Genomic DNA, 19000 nt, shown 5'->3' with positions numbered 1-19000 from the left:
GTAATAAATTACATTTTAAAACATATTACAATAGGAAACTATGCTAATTTAATAGTTGTTAATAATCATTTTTACTGTATTTTTGATCAAATAAATGCAACCTTGGTAAGCATTTCAAAAGCATAAAAAATTCTAACCAGCCCCAAACTTTTTTAAACGATAGTGTATGACAATATGCAATGTTCAAACAACCTACACATTTCTTCCTTACAATTCACAGAGGTGTGTAAAATTTCTTCAAATGCAAAAACCCAAAAATACATACAATTTCTGTATTCTGTACACAAATGGAGAGATATTTTAGGCTATTTACTTGCATTTAATTCAGTAACTCTGGTGATTTGCTTAATTTGACTGTTTGTTGTCTCTGGTTTCATTAGAAATGTCAGATCCACCATCTCAGAGTTTCAGCGTCTGTGTTGTCGTGTGTGTGTGTGTGTGTGTGTGTGTGTGTGTGTGTGTGTGTGTGTGTGTGTGTGTGTCTGACAGGCGCTTCATCTCATCTCTTTAAGTCTTCTCTGTGGCGGTCAGTTGTTTCAGATGGGAATGATGGGCAGGTCTCATCTTGTTCTCCATGTTGGCCTCTGTGCTGCTCTTCCAGTGTGTCCATCACTTCACCTCTCCCTCCTCCATCCTCCTCATCCACACACCCAAACAAGAACCCCACCGCCACCTTCAGCCCGGACCGAGAGGACGGCTTGGATCCAGGCAACTTTTAACTTCAGAGACTTTCCCTTCTGCTGTAGTGCTTCCTAAAACATAACATGTAAAGGTGGTTATCTCAGAGAATAGGTTGCACGTGGTAAAAAAACGTCTTAAATGGGGGAGGAATCTTTTCAGGACATGTGCGGCACACTTGATTATTGTCATTTGCAGTGTTTCGGGGGAGTGGGCGGCACATAAGAGTTTTTTGGTGTGATTTGCTTGTTACGATTTTCTGGTGGAGATTTCTTGGCAGAATCATGGGGGATTTAGTTTTTCAACAGGAGCAACATCGCTTTTAAACATGATTTTGTACAAGTTAAGTTGAAATGCAGGCTGATGGCTTCAACAAAAGCAAATACCATCGATTAACGACCTCATATCTGACATTAAATGTGTCTTTGATGGTTTTTGTTATCATTCAAACCAATTCCCATATGGAGAAAATGAATAGGATTGTTGCATTCTATTGGGTGACAAAACAACATGATTTCCCATGATTCCCTGATTCACTGTGCAACTCACAAGAAGGATAAAAATGCGTTCCTTGTTGCACAAATGCTAAGAAAATCTTCAAAAAAGTATTCAAAACATCATAATTATATGATTGTAGTTGAGCAAGAGTTGAGCTACTTTTATGCGACTGGTAAAATATAGTTAGTAGCATTGCTTCTTTTAGTTGGTTACGCCCAGGGCTTGACATTAACACCTGCCAAATGCGGGTGTATTTCAGCGGTGGCGTGTAACGCAGTCACTCCTACAAGCCACTTCGGAGGGGGTTGAATTTTAGATATATTAAATACATTTTTCAATTGTAGTCTTTTAAAAGGCATCTGAAATAATTAACTAAGTGCAATGTAGTGTTGTCAAAAATATAGATTTTTTTATACACATCGATGCTGATATATTCCAATACTCGTTTTCCACAGATACACGACACCAGCTGCTCTTTCTCACTCTTAAACAGCCGAATACACACAAAATAATGTCAAAACGCCGGTCTTGGCAAGTATTCACGTAAACAGTCAGTTATGTTTTAAGTGAAGGTAAACAGTTGAGAAAGAAAAGGCATGTGTAATGGATCCGTGCGTCAAGTCTTAGGGCCCTTTCACACCTACCCTTTTTGGTCCGGATTTTTGGACTTTTCAGTTTGATTAATTACAGGTGTGAAACCTCTCCCAGACCACGGTCTGGACCAAACAGACGAAATTTGGTCAGACGAAAAGAGGTAGTCTCGGTCCGGATCAAACTGAACAAAGGTTTGGTTCGTCTTTAGTGAGAAAGCATTTTCTGTATGGTTCGGACTGTCAGACCATTTACAGCAGGGATGGGCAACTTCGGTCCTGGAGGGCCACTGTCCTAAAGAGTTTAGCTTCAACCCTAATCAAACACACCTGAACAAGATAATCAAGGTCCTCAGGATTACTAGAAAATTACAGGCAGGTGATTTTTTCAGGGTTGGAGCTAAACTCTGTAGGACAGTGGCCCTCCAGGACTGAAGTTGCCCATCCCTGATTTACAGGAAGTTCCGGTGGATCCATAATACCATAATAATAAAAGTATAGTGGCAACGATATGCGTCTGTTCATTCATTCTTGTCAAAGTTACCTGCCGACTTGACAACACGCTGACGTCAGACGCACGTCCGTTTACAAACCAATCAGTGTCAAGATGCAGCCCACAGAGATGATGACTACAGGACGCAAGTACGTCATGTAAAGTTCTTATGTGCGCTCGCATAATTGCAATGAGAAACCAAACCAAAACTAACCGAATGTATCAAAACATGAACTTTGGTTCGGATCTTGGTGCGGACTTTCAGGTGTGAAAACGCCCTTAAAGTGACAGCAGCCTAATATACCTGATGCCAAATTATGATACAATATAAAAAATATCTGTATGGCAGTTTTTCCCCATATGGTATCGATGTCAAAATTGTGGCCATAGAAAATGCAAAGTGCCTTGTAACTTTAGAAAACCACTACTCACAGTGGCTGGTGAGCAAACAAAACTGATGCCCCAACACAGTAAGTGTGAATTTAGTATAGTACAATTCATTCCAGTAGATAAGCAGTGTTTTTGCAGATATATGACTGTGAGGAAGGTGAAGGCTATTCTGAATATTCATCACCTTTATACAGGGCTTATGTTTAGGAAGTTTGCCAGCTTCCCACACGCTAACGCTAACACATGAAGTGTACCAGACCCCTCTGTTCTCCTCTGTTCGCATCATTAATACTCTAATTCATGCAGCGCTGAGCCTGAGCATTAAAACAGCAGCGAGCATGACTAATAAACACAAATCTGTTCATGCCATGTAGCGATGCTCTCTTAACCGAGGGGTTTGGTGCGTCTTCATGCGCTGAACGCTGTAGAGATGTTTTGCTTGCTTTCACTGCCTTTAGAGTAGATTGTTTGATTTGTTCATCGAGTTTGGATAAAGCGATGCTTGTTAGTGATTTATTTACATCCATTTCTGAAGGCTGCTGTAGTGAGCATTAGGGGTGGAACGGTACATGTATTCGTATTGAACAGAGACGGTACGGGCGTCACGGTTCGGTGCATGAATACACACGGAGAATACACGGTATAAAAATAAATAAAACTCGCGTGCAAATTAATTAATGTAAAGCGGAACTACTGTTAGATACGCAGGTTCTTTAGGGACACCTAATCTGTAGCTCCGCCTTAGCTCTGAAGCTCCGTGGCTATAACTTATGGGCTATAATCATAGACATAATATCTATGGCTATAATCATAGACAGGCTATAATGGACAGGCTGCGATGTCCAGTTTGCAAATCTGGAATATGTTGTGTGTGTGTGTGTGTGTGTGTGTGTTCAGAGAGGCGCGGGCGCGATCGAACAGTGGAAACATAAAAACATACTCATTTTGTTCATTGGACATCATTCAAACTGCAAAGTGTTTACTTATATTTGTGTACACTCGTAATAAAACATAACATTGTGCTTTTGTCAAACTGTAAACTCTTGTCAAACTGTAACCTACAACTGTCACCCAACACAGTGAGTAAGTTACACATTCTACATTGATTAAAAGAAAATCAAATTTGTTTTTAATGGTAGTATTATTTTATACAGAAATAAATAATTTATAATTCAGATGAGAATAAAGTTGTTAATTAACAAGTGTTATTAAAATTTTAAGGAAAACAAATATATTGATCTGAAATATAGCAAATTAATTTTAAATTCATTCAGGTACAATTACCAAACATATCTCAAGGTCTTTGTGTCTTTTTATTAATTTAATTAATAAACTAATTATATAAAATTATTGGCAATGCACTACAAATAAACTGGTTTTATGCCTTTACTTTATTAATAAAACTTATTTAAAAAATACAAGGCTTAAAACATTTATTTTCCTTTGTTGGAACAGCCTACAGACATTGAAAAAATTGCCTTCTACATTTTTGTTTTGCTTTTCCCTCCATTGTACCGAACTCGTACCGAACCGTGATGTCTGAACCGAGGTATGAACCGAACCGTGACTTCTGTGTACCGTTCCACCCCTAGTGAGCATACTAGTTAAATCATCTCTCGGCTCATTATGTCTCACTTTATGGATGTTTCATTCAATTTTGATGGTTAACACGTCTGAGATCATAACAGATCTTCATTAAAAATCATTTTCCCTCCTATCAATTCATAAACTTCATTACAGTTTGCTACATTATACAGCCGATGCTTATGCTGCGTTCCATTCATCGGTTGATTTGCATTGATTAGCATTGGCATTGTATTGATTGGTAGCTTATGTGTCTGCAGGTCAGATGATTTTACCCCCGTCTCAACCCATGAGCACCGAGGGCAAGAATGACGTGAGCCGTGAAAACAGTGCTGTGGACTTCAGCAAGGTAATGACGAAGAATGGTTTGCCAGATTTAACTATTTCAATAAAATACACTACCATTCAAATGTTTGGGGTCAGTAAGATTTAATTTTTTTAAAGAAATTAAAACTTTTATTCAGCAAGGATTCAATAAATTGATCAAAAGTGACAGTAAAAAAAAAAAAAAAAAAGTTCTTTTGAACTTTCTGTTCATCAAAGAATCCTAAAAAAAAGTATCAGTTTCCACACAAATATGAAGCAGCACAATCATATTAGAATGATTTCTGAAGGATCATCAGCTTTGATCACAGATATTCAAATGGAAAGTTATTTTAAATAGTAATATTTCAAAATATTGCTGTTTTTACTGAATATTTTGGTGAATGAATGCAGCCTTGGTGAACATAAGAGACATTAAAAAACCTTTCCGACCTCGAACGTTTGAATATTATAGTGCATAACTAGATGTGTTGCATAATTTTTTAATGTACAATTTTTGTTTTTAACGTAAAAGTATAGATTTTCAAAAACATACATTTATTTTAATAAATTTTATGGTAATTCTTACTTTTTCTTCCCCCAAACACAAATTTTACTGTATTGTATAGTGAAATTACACAATGTCCTGGCAAATCTATTAACTCTTTCCTTGATGAAATTTTCCGGCTTTCAGTGTTTCCACTGTTATATGGTAGGGGGCGCTATCACACATCTTCTGAAGGAGTACAGAATCTCCGGATCAAATTCAAAACACAAGAAGCGAAAAAGAAGCAAAAAACAGTTATAAAAGCATTACTTATGCACGTTTTAGTCTTAGAAGAAAACCTGATTTATGTTCAAAATGATACTTTTTTATTAAACTTACCCACATACAAGTGTTGATAAAAAAGAATGCTTGATGCTAGAATAAAACGTTGTTTGTTTAAAAGCAGAGGCTCTGTTCTTTCTGTTGATATATTGTATGTTCAGATATTCAAAAAACAAAATATTCGGGGGGCCATGAAATTTTTGTGAAAATTATCAAAAACGCTGGCGCTGGCTGGGAACGTTTTTTTTATAACACTGGCAGGGAAAGAGTTAATATTATTTTTTCATCATATATGTTTCTGTTAAAACACCTAAAATTTGTACAGAATGTAAAATTTCTTGCATTTCAGTACATAAACGTCTGTCGATTTTCTCTGAAAATGTTCTCGTATTTTCTCTGTTCTTGGAAAGGGATTATGGTTTAAACACATTGTGGCTGAAGCCCTCTTTACCTGACATTAGACTGTTCTGTTTCTTGCATTAAGTGGGAATTATGGTTGTGATTTCATGAACAGACGAGAGTGCTGTCTGGGATCACAAAGAGTCATGATGAAATACTGTAATAAAATAACATTATGAAATCTTACACAACACATGACCTTTTGCATTATGTTAGTATACTGTACATAATCTCTTTGGCTGTATAGATCATCTTGAACTTTGACCCTAAACCAGTCTAAGAACACATTTCCGTAGTAACCTAAATTCTACAAAAAGCTTTACATATGTGCACACGCACGGGATTAGTTTTTTCCGTGCTTTTTAATATTCCATGTCAAGATTTGATGATCAAATCTCAGAATCCTGGATATGAGTGGGTTGCAGAATTATGGTGGTTTGACAAAACCAGTACACTAGTAGAAAAACAGGTTAAGATTTTTATCACAACCAATGATATTTTAGTATAATTGATATACTATTATAGTTTTTGTTGATATTTTGAATTAGATTTTTTTTATATGTTCTATTTTTACTTTAGTAAATTAATATAAATATTTTTTATATTTATAGTAACTGAACAAACTTTTTCTTTTCCTATAGTTTTCTCACTATTAAACATTTTAAAGTCTCTTTAAAGTGTCCAATTATTTAAACAGCCTAAGGCCTGTATGACAAACCTGTTCAAAACATCCTTTGTTTTCAGTATGCATGTGTATTTCTCACCTGGTGACTCCTGCATAATAATGTGTGTATAGATAGACCTGCACTTCATGAAGAAGATCCCTGCAGGTGCTGAGGCCTCCAATATCTTGGTTGGAGAGCTGGAGTTTCTGGACAGGCCTGTCGTGGCGTTTGTCCGCCTCTCTCCTGCTGTACTGCTCAACGGCCTGGCAGAAGTGCCCATTACCACCAGGTGAACACCATGGGCCCTATCTTAAATCCGGTGCAATGCCGCGCCAGGCGCGACGCAAGTGTGTTTTGCTAGTTTCAGCCCGACGCAGTTATCATTTTCACGTCCTGCGCCACGTTGTTTAAATAGCAAATGCATTTGCGCCCATTTGTGCACCCATGGGCTGCTGGTCTGAAAACGAGGTGTGTTCTGGCGCATTGTTGGTGCGTTGCTATTTTGAGGAACTGAAATACACTGCGCCAGGACCAACAAAAACCTGGTCTAATTATTATTATTTTTGTTATTTAAAGAGCGCGTTAGTAATGTGCGCCTATAGGCGGGTCCACAACACACGTACACTCTACTTATTACACACACAGGGACGCACAGCAGCACACAAACATGCCAAATATTTAAAATGAAAGGATTACAATGTAAAAGATTATTATTGTGTTCATAAAGATATGGTGGAATCGGATATGGCTTAGATATGAACTGGTGAAGATATGGTGGATATGGCTTGTCCCGCAGATAGTCTGCTTGCACACTTTTACCTCGCGCACGAGCAGATCCGTTTGTGCTCTGGAGACGCGTTCAGTTTGTCCACTTGCAAATTCCATCATGTAAATAGCGAATCCGCCATGCCACGAGCGCAACTGGCTTGTAAAGGGAATGGGAGATGAGACTCTGATTGTTTTTTTGCACGTAAAGCTCAAAACACACCCATTACTCATTAAGAGAATAGGGACAACACTTTTAGACCATGCGCCGGGAGCGCCGACCATTTTTCCTGTCGTTAAATTAGCAAAAGTGGATTCAGACACGCCATAAGTGCACTTGCACTTTAGACCATAGGTTTAGATCGTTAAAATAGGGCCCCAAGTTTGCTTTGTGAAACTCAACATAAGAACACCAGTTACATTGCTGTTTTGTGCTTGATCTGTCAGATTCCTGTTCATCCTGCTGGGGCCTCTGGGTAAAGGGCCACAGTATCACGAGATTGGCAGATCAATTGCGACCTTGATGACAGATGAGGTAAGAGAGCATGGTATTGTTTTACAGTTAGATACTGCTTTTAACAAGGGACTGTTTGTGTTCACTTTGTATATTTCATCCAGATGGATTTTAGAATACTTCAAAATGAAATATGATGAATTCTGATTGGATGAGCTGCATTTGAAGCCTCTGTAAAAAAAATATTTTTTGCAGTGTTTAAAAATTCTATCATTCCAATTTCTCTAATTTAATCAAACACAAATTTTAGAGTTTTTAGAGTTGATCAGATCTATCAAAAGTTAAATCACTTCAATAAGTCAATTAAGTGTTTTTGCAGTGTTGAGTGAAGCCAATCACAGACATATCTGTTGATTTCTTGAACGCAATGGCCAATCAGAGACATTTAAGTTAGTCAGAATCCACTCACCGCTCAAAACGCCAGAGTTTTTGTTCAGTTCAGAGTTCTGCACTTTGGCGAATACTCTCATTATAACAAACGAAGTGTAGACACGATGTGAAATAAGAGATTAATAAAGACTTTTTAGTGATTATAAATGGAGCGATACGATAACAAAGCTGACATCAACAACAACAACAAACTTATAGTTGACAACATGTTATATTGGACTAATTTAAGCACTGCTTGCATCATGACGTGATTAATACATCACCATAACGCGTTAATTATGCATGACAGCTCAGTTACCCGTAGGTATTAGTTTTGCCATTAGCTTTCGCTACTTAAACTGGAAAAGTTTGGAAAAAATGAGTGAAATCACAAGTTAACGACTCTTCATGGCAGACACTGATGTTTGTGTGCTATTCTGAAATAGCTTTTTTATTGGCAACACTAACACTTTGGGCAGTTTTTGCTTGTTTTAAACTGCAAGTAAAGTACAGTGTTTAAAAATATATATATTTATTTCAGTTATGTTGCTGCTTGCTTTTACTTTACCAAAAAACTCCTATGTGTCTTCTTTTAAAAGAAACCATAGGACTGTAGTCTAAAGCAGTGGTTCTCAATTCCAGTCCTCGGGACCCGCTGCTCTGCACATTTTGTATGTCTCCCTTAATTAACACACCTGAACCAGATCATCAGCTCGTTAGGAGAGACTCCATGAACTGAACTGAGTGTGTCAGATAAGAGAGACATACAAAATGTGCAGAGCAGCGGGTCCTGAGGACTGGAATTGAGATCCACTGGTCTAAAGCATTCATGTAAAGTGTAAGAATGTCATTTTCCAGTGTATGCTAAAAAATGGCAAGGTAAGACGCTATATTTTATTTTATTTTTTGTTAATTTGTAGTTTGTTTAATTCTTGTGTGATCCTTTTTTTTCTAGATTTGTTAGTTGTTTTATTATCACCATTTATTTACATCATATATGTGTTAAAGTTTTCACTATTCATGGTATAGTAAATTGCTGTTCATATGAAAGAAAAGCATTCGCAGTAAATAGAATATATATTATTTTTTATTGTGGCCGCTATTTAAATCTCACCTAGGCCACTAACAGAGCCTGGGTCGACCCTGATTTTAAGATGCATGATGGAAACATTAAAATGTACCCATTAAAATGAATAAATGTAAATCATGAACGTTGGTGTCTTTTATCATATGATATCACTGTTGCTCTGCTTTTGCATTGTATCCAGAACACCCCTACAAATTCACTACCTTGAGTGGATTATTATTGCTTTAATAAAGCGGGTTTCATGCAGACTGAAGTGTCTCGCAGAGAGGATAGGAAACTCCTGAGGTCTTTCACAGCTCAGCAGATTCTCTCTCACTTAGTCTTTGAGGTGCAGAGGAGACTTACAGAGCGGCCCTAATAACATGCAAATGACTGCTAATTAGACAGAAAACCACCCTTCGTGCCAAGCTGCTGGTTGATGTTGCTAAGGCAACATCTTAAGACATTATTAAAGAGCATGATAATGTGAAAATTTACTTTTTTCCAGGCTTCCTGTATATTTAGTCTTAAAGAAATGGTTTATCGTTTATTCACCCTCGTTTCGTTTCAGATCCTCATTTAAAAAAAAAATTTTTTACTAGGGAGAACATCCAAAATGCAAAGAATGTGGATGTGTTTTATACTGCCAAGCTCTAAAATTAATACAAATGTATCATATAAACTTTATTTGTCCTTTTTAGAGCTTGATAATACTTCCGTTGTTCTCTCGAACTCTAATATACAATCTCATTTTGTGTTTCACTAAATGATGAAAAACTTTTAGATTATTTGTACAAACTATTCCTTTAATTCAGATAATTGTTTCTTCTTTCATCACATGTTATTCATATTTTTTGACTAAGAATGTTCTGTTTTTTGTTTTTTTGCAGGTTTTCCATGATGTGGCCTATAAAGCTAAAGACCGCAATGATCTGATTGCTGGAATTGACGAATTTCTTGACCAAGTTACAGTTCTGCCACCAGGAGAATGGGACCCTTCCATCAGGATAGAGCCGCCAAAAAACGTCCCATCCCAGGTCAGTGAAACAAGATTACAGTCAGGAGCTATAAACCTGAGAAACTAGCCAAACACCTTTGTACTAGCCAAAAGTCTGGACACACTTGACTAAATTTATGTTGCTCACAACCTTAAAAGGCATTTGATCTAAAGACTAATGCTTAAATGCTTCAAATGAGTTTTGTAGACGTACATATTGCGCATAAATATGCATTTCTGAACAAAATTAAACGTTTAATTGCATTGAAAGGGATGAGTTGCAGTTCATAGTGAAGGTACGTCCTTCTTCCTTATTTACTAGTTTAAAAGCATCCCATGAAGCACCTCATGAATTTCCAGAGTGAGCCGAGCTGGAACCAAGATAAAGAAAAAGAGCCCATATTATGCCCTTTTTCAAAGTCTTGATTTTGTTTTTGGGCTCTACTAGAACAGGTTTTCATGAATAAATGTTCAAAAAACATTATTTTTTCCATATTTGACAGCTCGTCTCTTCCCAGTCTGTCAGTAACGCTCTGTTTAGTTCCTGTCTCTATTAAACCCCTCCTTCTGAAAAGCACATTGTGCTCTGATTGGTCGGCTGGAGCAGTGCATTATGATTGGTCAAGTGCTTTGAGCGTGTTTGGGAAATGTCCCGCCCCTTACCATAACAGGCAGTTTCAACACACTATTAACTAACTCAACCAGGCCCCACCCCTTTATTTTGCATATTAATTATTTAAATGAGGAATATTGTGACGTGTTTGTTCCCGGAAGAAAACTCAAGACTACAATGGAGGCGTTTCAGGGAGTTCAGAAACACTGACACTGATATAGAGAATAATTCTCGCTGGAGGGACTTTCAGAGCTTTTTCATGCTCAAACTGCAACATTACACACTAAAGAAACATGAACATGGTAAAAAGCATAAAAGGTTCTCTTTAAATATATGAGAGTTTGTGTCACTACATCATTCCCAGACTTCCCAGAGTTTTCATCACCTTTAATTAGGTGTTTTCAAACCTTTAGCTGGTAATGTAGTTATACATGGATATTATTTTAGTTAATATTGAATGAAAAACTGTTCTGTTAAGTAAAATCAAGTATGTTATCTGCCATATGTGTATGTACAGTAAGTCATGTGATGTAATGCACATGATTTATAAAGCACACAGCTGGCTATGTCTCCATCTCATTATAAAGATTAAAATGGAGCGTTTACTGTAGAATCTCGATCTAGAAATATTGAAGAGAGGATTAACTGTAGCACTGCACTGTAAAACAAAAGAGCGAAAATAGACCCTTTTTCTTCAGTGCATTTAAGTGATGTAAGCACAGAACAGCACACTGACATTAATCTGAGACACAAATGAGCATATTCATCTAAATTTTATTATACTATTATATTAATTCACATAAGCCAGCTAACACGGGTTCGAAAAAAGAGGCGAGAGTCTCCACAAAATCCAAACGCAAGTGGTCACGGAAGACGCATGATAATACCAGGTATAACGGTAACAAATACAAATTGATCTGATTGGTCGTCTGGATCAGTGTGTTGTGATTCGTAAAATCCTTTGAACGTATTTGGGAAATGTATCACCCCTTACCATAACCATGTATTTCAACAAACTTCTAACTCAACTCAACCAGGCCCTGCCCCTTTATTTTGTGTTTGCCTTGGGTGGAAATTATTTAAATGAGGAACATTGTGAAAACGCATCTTAATACCAGGTGGAAACAGGCTTTCTCTCACTCGCTCGATTTCCTGGATATTGTATATATTTTGCAGCTATTAATATGCGGGATGTTCACATTATTCACTAAATTGTTTGTTTAAGTGTTGATTTTCAACAGCATTTCTCAGAAATCGCTTACTGCACCTTTAAGCCATTTGGGCTTAATTAATTGCAAGTCTATCAACTATATATCCAATAATTTGGTGAATTGGTATGTTTCGTCAGGGCGTGAAGAAATGTAGAGCTGAGTATCATCAGCGTAACAGTGAAAACTAAAGCCATGCTTCCTTATGATATCTCCCGAGGGTAGCATGTACAGGGTGAAAAGCAACGGTCCTAGTACTGAGCCTTGCGGTACTCCATACTGAACTTGCGATCGATATGACACCTCTTCATTTACTGCTACAAATTGGATCGCAGTAGTTCAACACTTAAGATTACAGGTTTAGAACAAACATTAACCTGGGCTGCGTTTCTCAAAAGCATCTTAAGCCTAAGTAGATTGTGGAGCTACGATAAACTTAGCTCACGATGCTTTTGAGAATATTTGAGGAATATCTCTGCAAACTCTTTCAATATCTCTAAGTCCTGTCAGAACTCCTCTCACAGTTTAATGCTAAGAGTTCTGCTGTATCCCTCTATCATCTCTGTGTTTGATATGACAGGAGAAGAGAAAGATCCCTGCAGTGCCTAATGGAGAGCTGGCAGAGACAGAGGAACACGGTGGACATGGAGGCCCTGAGCTGCAGCGCACCGGGAGGTCAGTCTGGAGTGTGTGTATGTGTGTAGACACATCAGAATCACGTTAGTGTGTGTGAAAGCCGTCGAAAATATAGATCTCTTTAATATCTCCTGAAAGAATGGAGATGTTTGCAGAAGTGTCCTGCTGTTTTTGTTGTTTGTTTTTTTAGATCTTTCTTCCTGTGTCCATCTTTCAGAAGAGATGTTAATGTAATCTTGCACTGCACTGACACTATCGGATGAAAACAAAACTTGAACTGAATTAAGCTGGATAATGACCATATTGTCTTCTTCTAAAGAGGTTTTCCCCACTGTTCTTGCAGTTGTCAATAGCAGTCTCTCCTTAGGTGTGGTCCCTGCAAATTTTAAACACGAAGTAGTGCAACCTCTGATTAAAAAACCTGGTCTGGATCCTGCAGACCTCTCTAATTTTAGGCCTCTCACCAAACCAAAAATTCTTGAAAAGATAGTCATGCAGTCAATTAAGGCCATTTTTGAAATACCACAATATTCTCTAGGTTTTCCAGTCCGGTTTTAAAACTCTACATGGCATCTTTTAAAAGTTTTTAATGATTTATTTTTAGCTACTGACTCTGGTGATTGTGTTATTCTTGTGCTTCTTGATTTAATTGCTGCGTTTGACACTGAGGACTATGAAATCCTGATCACTCGTTTAGAGCGGTGGGTGGGCCTCATAGCACTAGAATGGTTCAAGTCCTACTTGAAAGGTCGGACTTTCTGTGTCAGCCGTGGTGACTCTGAGTCCTCCTCTTCTCCTCTCTCTTGTGGGGTCCCTCAGGGTTCAGTTTTTAGGCCTTCTTCTCTTTTCTCTTTATTTGCTCCCGCTTGGTTCAATAATCAGGAAGCACGGCATGTCATTCCACTGTTACGCGGACGATAGCCAGATTTATGTGCCTCTTAAAAAGAATGAGACTGTTAGACCGCTTCTCGAGTGTCTTGAAGATATAAAGGCCCGGATGGCTCTTAACTTTTTAAGTTTCAATGCACAAAAGACAGAAGTGATGGTTTTTGGTGGGACCAATGCGACCCCTCCTGTTGATTTGGGTGCCTTGGCCCAGTACTCCAAGCCAACCATCACTAATCTAGGGGTTCAAATTGATTCTGACCTTAGGCTCGACAGTCAAATCAGGGCAGTTGTTAAATCAAGATTTTTTCAATTGAGACAGCTGGCCAAAACAAAGCCATATCTTCCGTGGCAACATTTTGAGACAGTAATCCACGCCTTTGTCACCACTCGGCTAGATTACTGTAATGCACTGTATGTGGGGGTAAGTGGGTCTTCTGTAGCCCGTCTCCAGATGGTACAAAACACTGCAGCGTGACTTTTAACTGGAACACATAAACACGAGCACATTTCGCCCATGTTAGCCTCACTTCACTGCTGCCCGTACATTTTAGGATCCAATTTAAAATGATTTTATTTGCTTTTAAATCCCTAAACGGTCTTGCCCCACCCTACATTTTGGAGCTGCTACACCCTTAAACACCCACTCGTTCTCTCTGGTCAGCTGATCAACTACTCCTGAATGTGCCCAAAACAAAACATAAGCTCAGGGGGGACCGTGCTTTTGCTGTGGCAGCTCCTAAACTGTGCAATGATCTGCCTCTTCCCATTAGACAAGCCTCTTCACTGTCTGTTTTTAAATCGCGTCTTAAAACCCACCTTTTCTCCTTGGCCTTTGACACCTGATGTTGACATTTTATTTATTTTATTTATGGTATGTTTATTTTTTCCTATGTCTCTTGATTTGTTTTATCTGTATTAGATGCTTTAAGTATGCCCCAAAAAGGTAGTAAAGACATCATTAAAGTAATCCATGTAACTCCAGTGATTTAACCTAATTTTAGTTGCGAAGCTGTCATTAGCGGGACAGAAAGAAATCTCTCAGATTTCATCAAAAAGATCTTCATTTGTGTTCCGAAGATGAACGAAAGTCTTACGGGTTTGGAATGACATGAGGGCGAGTAAATGATGTCAGCATATATTTTTGGGTGAACTATCCCTTTAACAATTGTGCCTAGATACCAAACTCTGAGATATCAATCTGAACTCCCTAATTTCTCATTAAAGGGGTTGTTGATTATGATTTCACTTTTCTAACTTTAGTTAGTGTGTAATGTTGCTGTTTGAGCATAAACAACATCTGCAAAGTTACAACGCTCTAAGTTCAAAGCAAAGGGAGATATTTGCTTTAAAAATATATATTTTTAAGGACTACAACAAACGGCTGGTAGAGACTACACCACATTCCTCCCGGGTTAGTGACATTACCAACCCTAGAATGGACTTAAACCCCGCCCCCAGGAACACGATTTATAGATTATCAAGACAGAATATGCTAATCAATGACTAGAAGATAACTACACATAAGCTACATAAACTCATCAACTAACCATTCAGAAATGTCCTGTTGCTTCTACATGTTGTCACTTCTTCTTGAGTCTCTCCATCATTGTCTGACTCCGGTTTGAATATAAAAGCCTAAAAGTTTTAGAAATTTTCAGTGCATGTGTGTGTGAAGTAAAAGGACACAAGCTGTTGAAGCTCCGCCCTCTGTGCCGGGAGCAGCAGCTCATTTGCATTTAAAGGAACAGACATAAAACGGTGCGTTTTTGCTCACCCTCAAAAAATGACAATTTTAACATGCTATATAAAATAAATATCTGTGGAGTATTTTGAGCTAAAACTTCACATACACACTCTGGGGACATCAGAGACTTATTTTACATCTTGTGAAAAAGGCATTATCCCACGCCTTTAAATTCTTCCAAATTATCTGAGCTGTTTTTCAACATTTTGTTGGTCTATACTCCTATTTCGAAGTTAATACTTAAACATAACACAGCTTAATTCAATTAAGTCTCATCAACCTTGAAAAATATAAATGATCCTCTCAGAAACCAAAATAACGGAACAGGTCATGTTCATTATGACAGTTAAAGAGCACATAATAATGCAGATCATTGAGGATGATGGTTTCATTGTCTACTACGATGTAACCGAGAGCCGTGCCACTGAAGACCAGGTTTTCAACTCTCCAGTGAACTGGACAGATGCCATGTTTGACATTTGGTCACACTCTTCCTGTTGAGTGACAGTTTTCACAACTTTGAGTGACTTTCTCTCTTCTCACAACAATAATCCCCTTCTGTTCTCAGATGGCTCTTTTCTCCCAAATGGTCATATCTGATCAGCCCTAATTAATATTTCTTTCTGGTTTTATAGTTTTATAGTATGTCTGCCTTATATACTATGTATACTGTGTACAGTATATCATTTCTTTCTTCAACTGGACTGCCAAATATTAAGACTTTTTTTAAATACAAAATTGAATTAAAAGTGTTTTACCGTATATGTATGTACTAAATTGATTTCAGTTTTATACATTTATACATCATTTTAGCCACACCAGTTAATGGCGGAGAACTGTGAAAATTCACTGTTGTATTTCTTACAAACTATGAAGTTGTATTTAGCATTTACTAAATTAAAATATATATATAATGCAACTGTTTTTTCATATGCAAGACGCGCCAGACGCCAGACTGGTCAGAAAACCTGTGACTTATTGAGAGGAATATTCCACATATGTGTCGGAGCATGGAGAAAAACAATCCACCCTCCAGCCTTCCTATAGATAAAATTACTTTTCTGCTTAGGAAAATGTTAGTAGAAGATGTGTGGCTTGCAAGAAAAAAATCTTTACACAGTAAAAGAAAAAAGAAAAGAAAAGAAATAATAGTTAAAAAATTAAGCCTGTTTTTTATGTGCATTATTTTCATGAGAATTAAGCACATTTACACGCCAAACTCCCATTACTGTAATGCATCTCGATATTGTACTGTACATCTGAATATATTTTTAATTCCCATTATTCTCATTAATATAATACAGTACTGTAAAAACGAAAACTGTTGTTTAATGCAAGGAATATTCCACGTGTCGACAAATGGAGAAAAGCCATCCCATAGATAAACTTTTTTTATTATTATTTAGGAAAATGTTAGAAATGTGATTTGCACCAAATTCTCTGCACTGCAAAATAAAAATAAAAATATAAAAAATGTTTTAGGTGCATTAAGATTGTTTTGCAATCCGTCTCAATAATTGTGACATTATTTTCATGAGAACTAAGCACTTTTCCCCTCCCAAATTCCCATTACTGTCATGCATCTTGATATTTTACATTTTAATTCCCATCATTACTGTAATATAATACATTACTGTAAAAATGACAATTTAAGTAATATTAAAATATATATATTTTTTGCATAATAGTAATGACAATTTGGAAGGAAAACATTTAATTGTCATGAAAATACTGTTTATTTTTACTGTTTATTTTGCATATATCTCTACGGAATATAACTCGGCTCTGAATGTGCGCTGAATTTAGTCGAAGACAGTTTTCCAGCTCTTTCCGTGGCTCAGAAGGCAGTAATCTTGTGTGTCTGGTGTGTTTTGTCAGGCTTTTCGGTGGATTAATTCTGGATGTGAAGAGGAAGGCTCCTCACTTTCTGTCGGATTTCACCGATGCGCTCAGCCTGCAGTGTTTGGCCTCGTTCCTGTTCCTGTACTGCGCGTGCATGTCCCCGGTCATCACCTTCGGAGGACTGCTGGGAGAAGCTACCGAGGGACGCATAGTAAGATCACATCAACACCATGTGTTTGATTTGATTTGATTTATTACACTGTAAAAACTCATTTTCATGATTTGTTATCACAACTTTTTATATTTTGTCAAATCAACTTAAATAATGTAATTCAGATAGCATAATATTTTGAGTTTCTATGTATTAAACCAATCTCCTTTGTTGTATTAACTCACATTTTTTATTTCAATGAACTCAAAACTTTTTTAAGTTAATCCAACGATATACAGTATATATTTTTTTTACAGTGTAGGCAAAGAAAGTAGTGAAATACACTAATTTGTCAAGGATAACGCAATAAAGTTAAAAACGTATTTCCATTGCGAAACATGTTAACATGTTCTCCCCTCTTCTCAGAGTGCCATTGAGTCGCTGTTTGGAGCCTCGATGACTGGAATCGCGTACTCGCTGTTCGCCGGACAGCCTCTCACTATACTGGGCAGCACTGGACCCGTTCTGGTGTTTGAGAAAATACTGTTCAAATTCTGCAAGTATGTCTAATGCCATTGCTCTGATCTTTTATATTGCTTAGTGCAAACACTTGTTTAAATTGAATGAATGAATTAAAGAAAATAATTTATATTAATTGTTTTAGATAATGTAATTATCTGACGCCATCGTTTTATCTCTCATTCTATCTATCTCTCGTTCTATCTATCTATCTATCTATCTATCTATCTATCTATCTATCTATCTATCTATCTATCTATCTATCTATCTATCTATCTATCTATCTATCTATCTATCTATCTATCTATCTATCTATCATTCTATCTATCTGTCTATCTATCGTTCTATCTATCATTCTATCTATCTGTCTATCTATCGTTCTATCTATCATTCTATCTATCTGTCTATCTATCGTTCTATCTATCATTCTATCTATCTGTCTATCTATCGTTCTATCTATCATTCTATCTATCATTCTATCTATCATTCTATCTATAATTTTATCAATTTTATCATTTTATCTCGTTCTAGCATGTGTTTGCAGGGAATACGGGTTCACGGTGTGTGTGTGTTTGCAGGGAATACGGGCTCACGGTGTGTGTGTGTGTTTGCAGACAATACAGGCTCACGGTGTGTGTTTGCAGGGAATACGGGCTCACGGTGTGTGTTTGCAGGGAATACGGGCTCACGGTGTGTGTTTGCAGGGAATACAGGCTCACAGTGTGTGTGTTTGCAGGGAGTACGGGCTGTCGTACCTGTCCCTCAGGACGTGTATCGGGCTGTGGACGGCGTTCCTCTGTCTGCTACTGGTGGCCACTGATGCCAGTTCACTCGTCTGTTACATCACGCGCTTCACCGAGGAGGCCTTCGCCTCGCTCATCTGCATCATCTTCATCTATGAGGCCTTGGAGAAGCTCATTCATCTCGGGGAGACGTATCCCATTAATATGAACAACAATCTGCAGAAACTCACCACTTACAGGTGAACATACAACTTAATGAGGAACAGAATGAAATGGACACCAAGATTATAGAAACTAATGCAATTTAAAGGAGTGGTATAATGCCACTTTTCACAAGATGTAAAATAAGTCTCTGATGTCCCCAGAGTGTGTATGTGAAGTTTTAGCTCTAAATACCCCACAGATATTTTTATATAGCATGATAAAATTGTTACTTTTTGAGGGTGAGCAAAAACACACCGTTTTGTGTCTGTTGCTTTAAATGCAAATGAGCTGCTGCTCCCGGCGCAGGGGGCG

The 19000-nt window shown here is 37.5% G+C and overlaps 1 protein-coding gene across 2 annotated transcripts in view; it reads left to right on the top strand.

Moving 5' to 3' along the window:
* The window catches only part of slc4a10b (solute carrier family 4 member 10b), an 89732-nt gene that overhangs the window by 45924 nt on the left and 24808 nt on the right, over positions 1 to 19000 (top strand). The window contains exons 8-16 of one of the 2 annotated variants that reach the window (XM_082174619.1): positions 490 to 708; positions 4494 to 4582; positions 6561 to 6718; positions 7642 to 7729; positions 10034 to 10180; positions 12542 to 12636; positions 17108 to 17282; positions 17649 to 17782; positions 18478 to 18723. In XM_082174619.1, coding sequence (XP_082030745.1) covers positions 490 to 708; positions 4494 to 4582; positions 6561 to 6718; positions 7642 to 7729; positions 10034 to 10180; positions 12542 to 12636; positions 17108 to 17282; positions 17649 to 17782; positions 18478 to 18723 — 1351 coding nt within the window. The remainder of the gene's footprint in view (positions 1 to 489; positions 709 to 4493; positions 4583 to 6560; positions 6719 to 7641; positions 7730 to 10033; positions 10181 to 12541; positions 12637 to 17107; positions 17283 to 17648; positions 17783 to 18477; positions 18724 to 19000) is intronic. The other variant, XM_082174620.1, reaches the window with a different exon arrangement.

This window comes from Leuciscus leuciscus, assembly GCF_965113295.1.
Source record: "Leuciscus leuciscus genome assembly, chromosome: 7".
Classification (NCBI taxonomy): domain Eukaryota; kingdom Metazoa; phylum Chordata; class Actinopteri; order Cypriniformes; family Leuciscidae; genus Leuciscus; species Leuciscus leuciscus.
The sequence above is the reverse complement of the archived record's forward strand: the minus strand, read 5'-3'. Positions and strand labels throughout refer to the sequence as shown.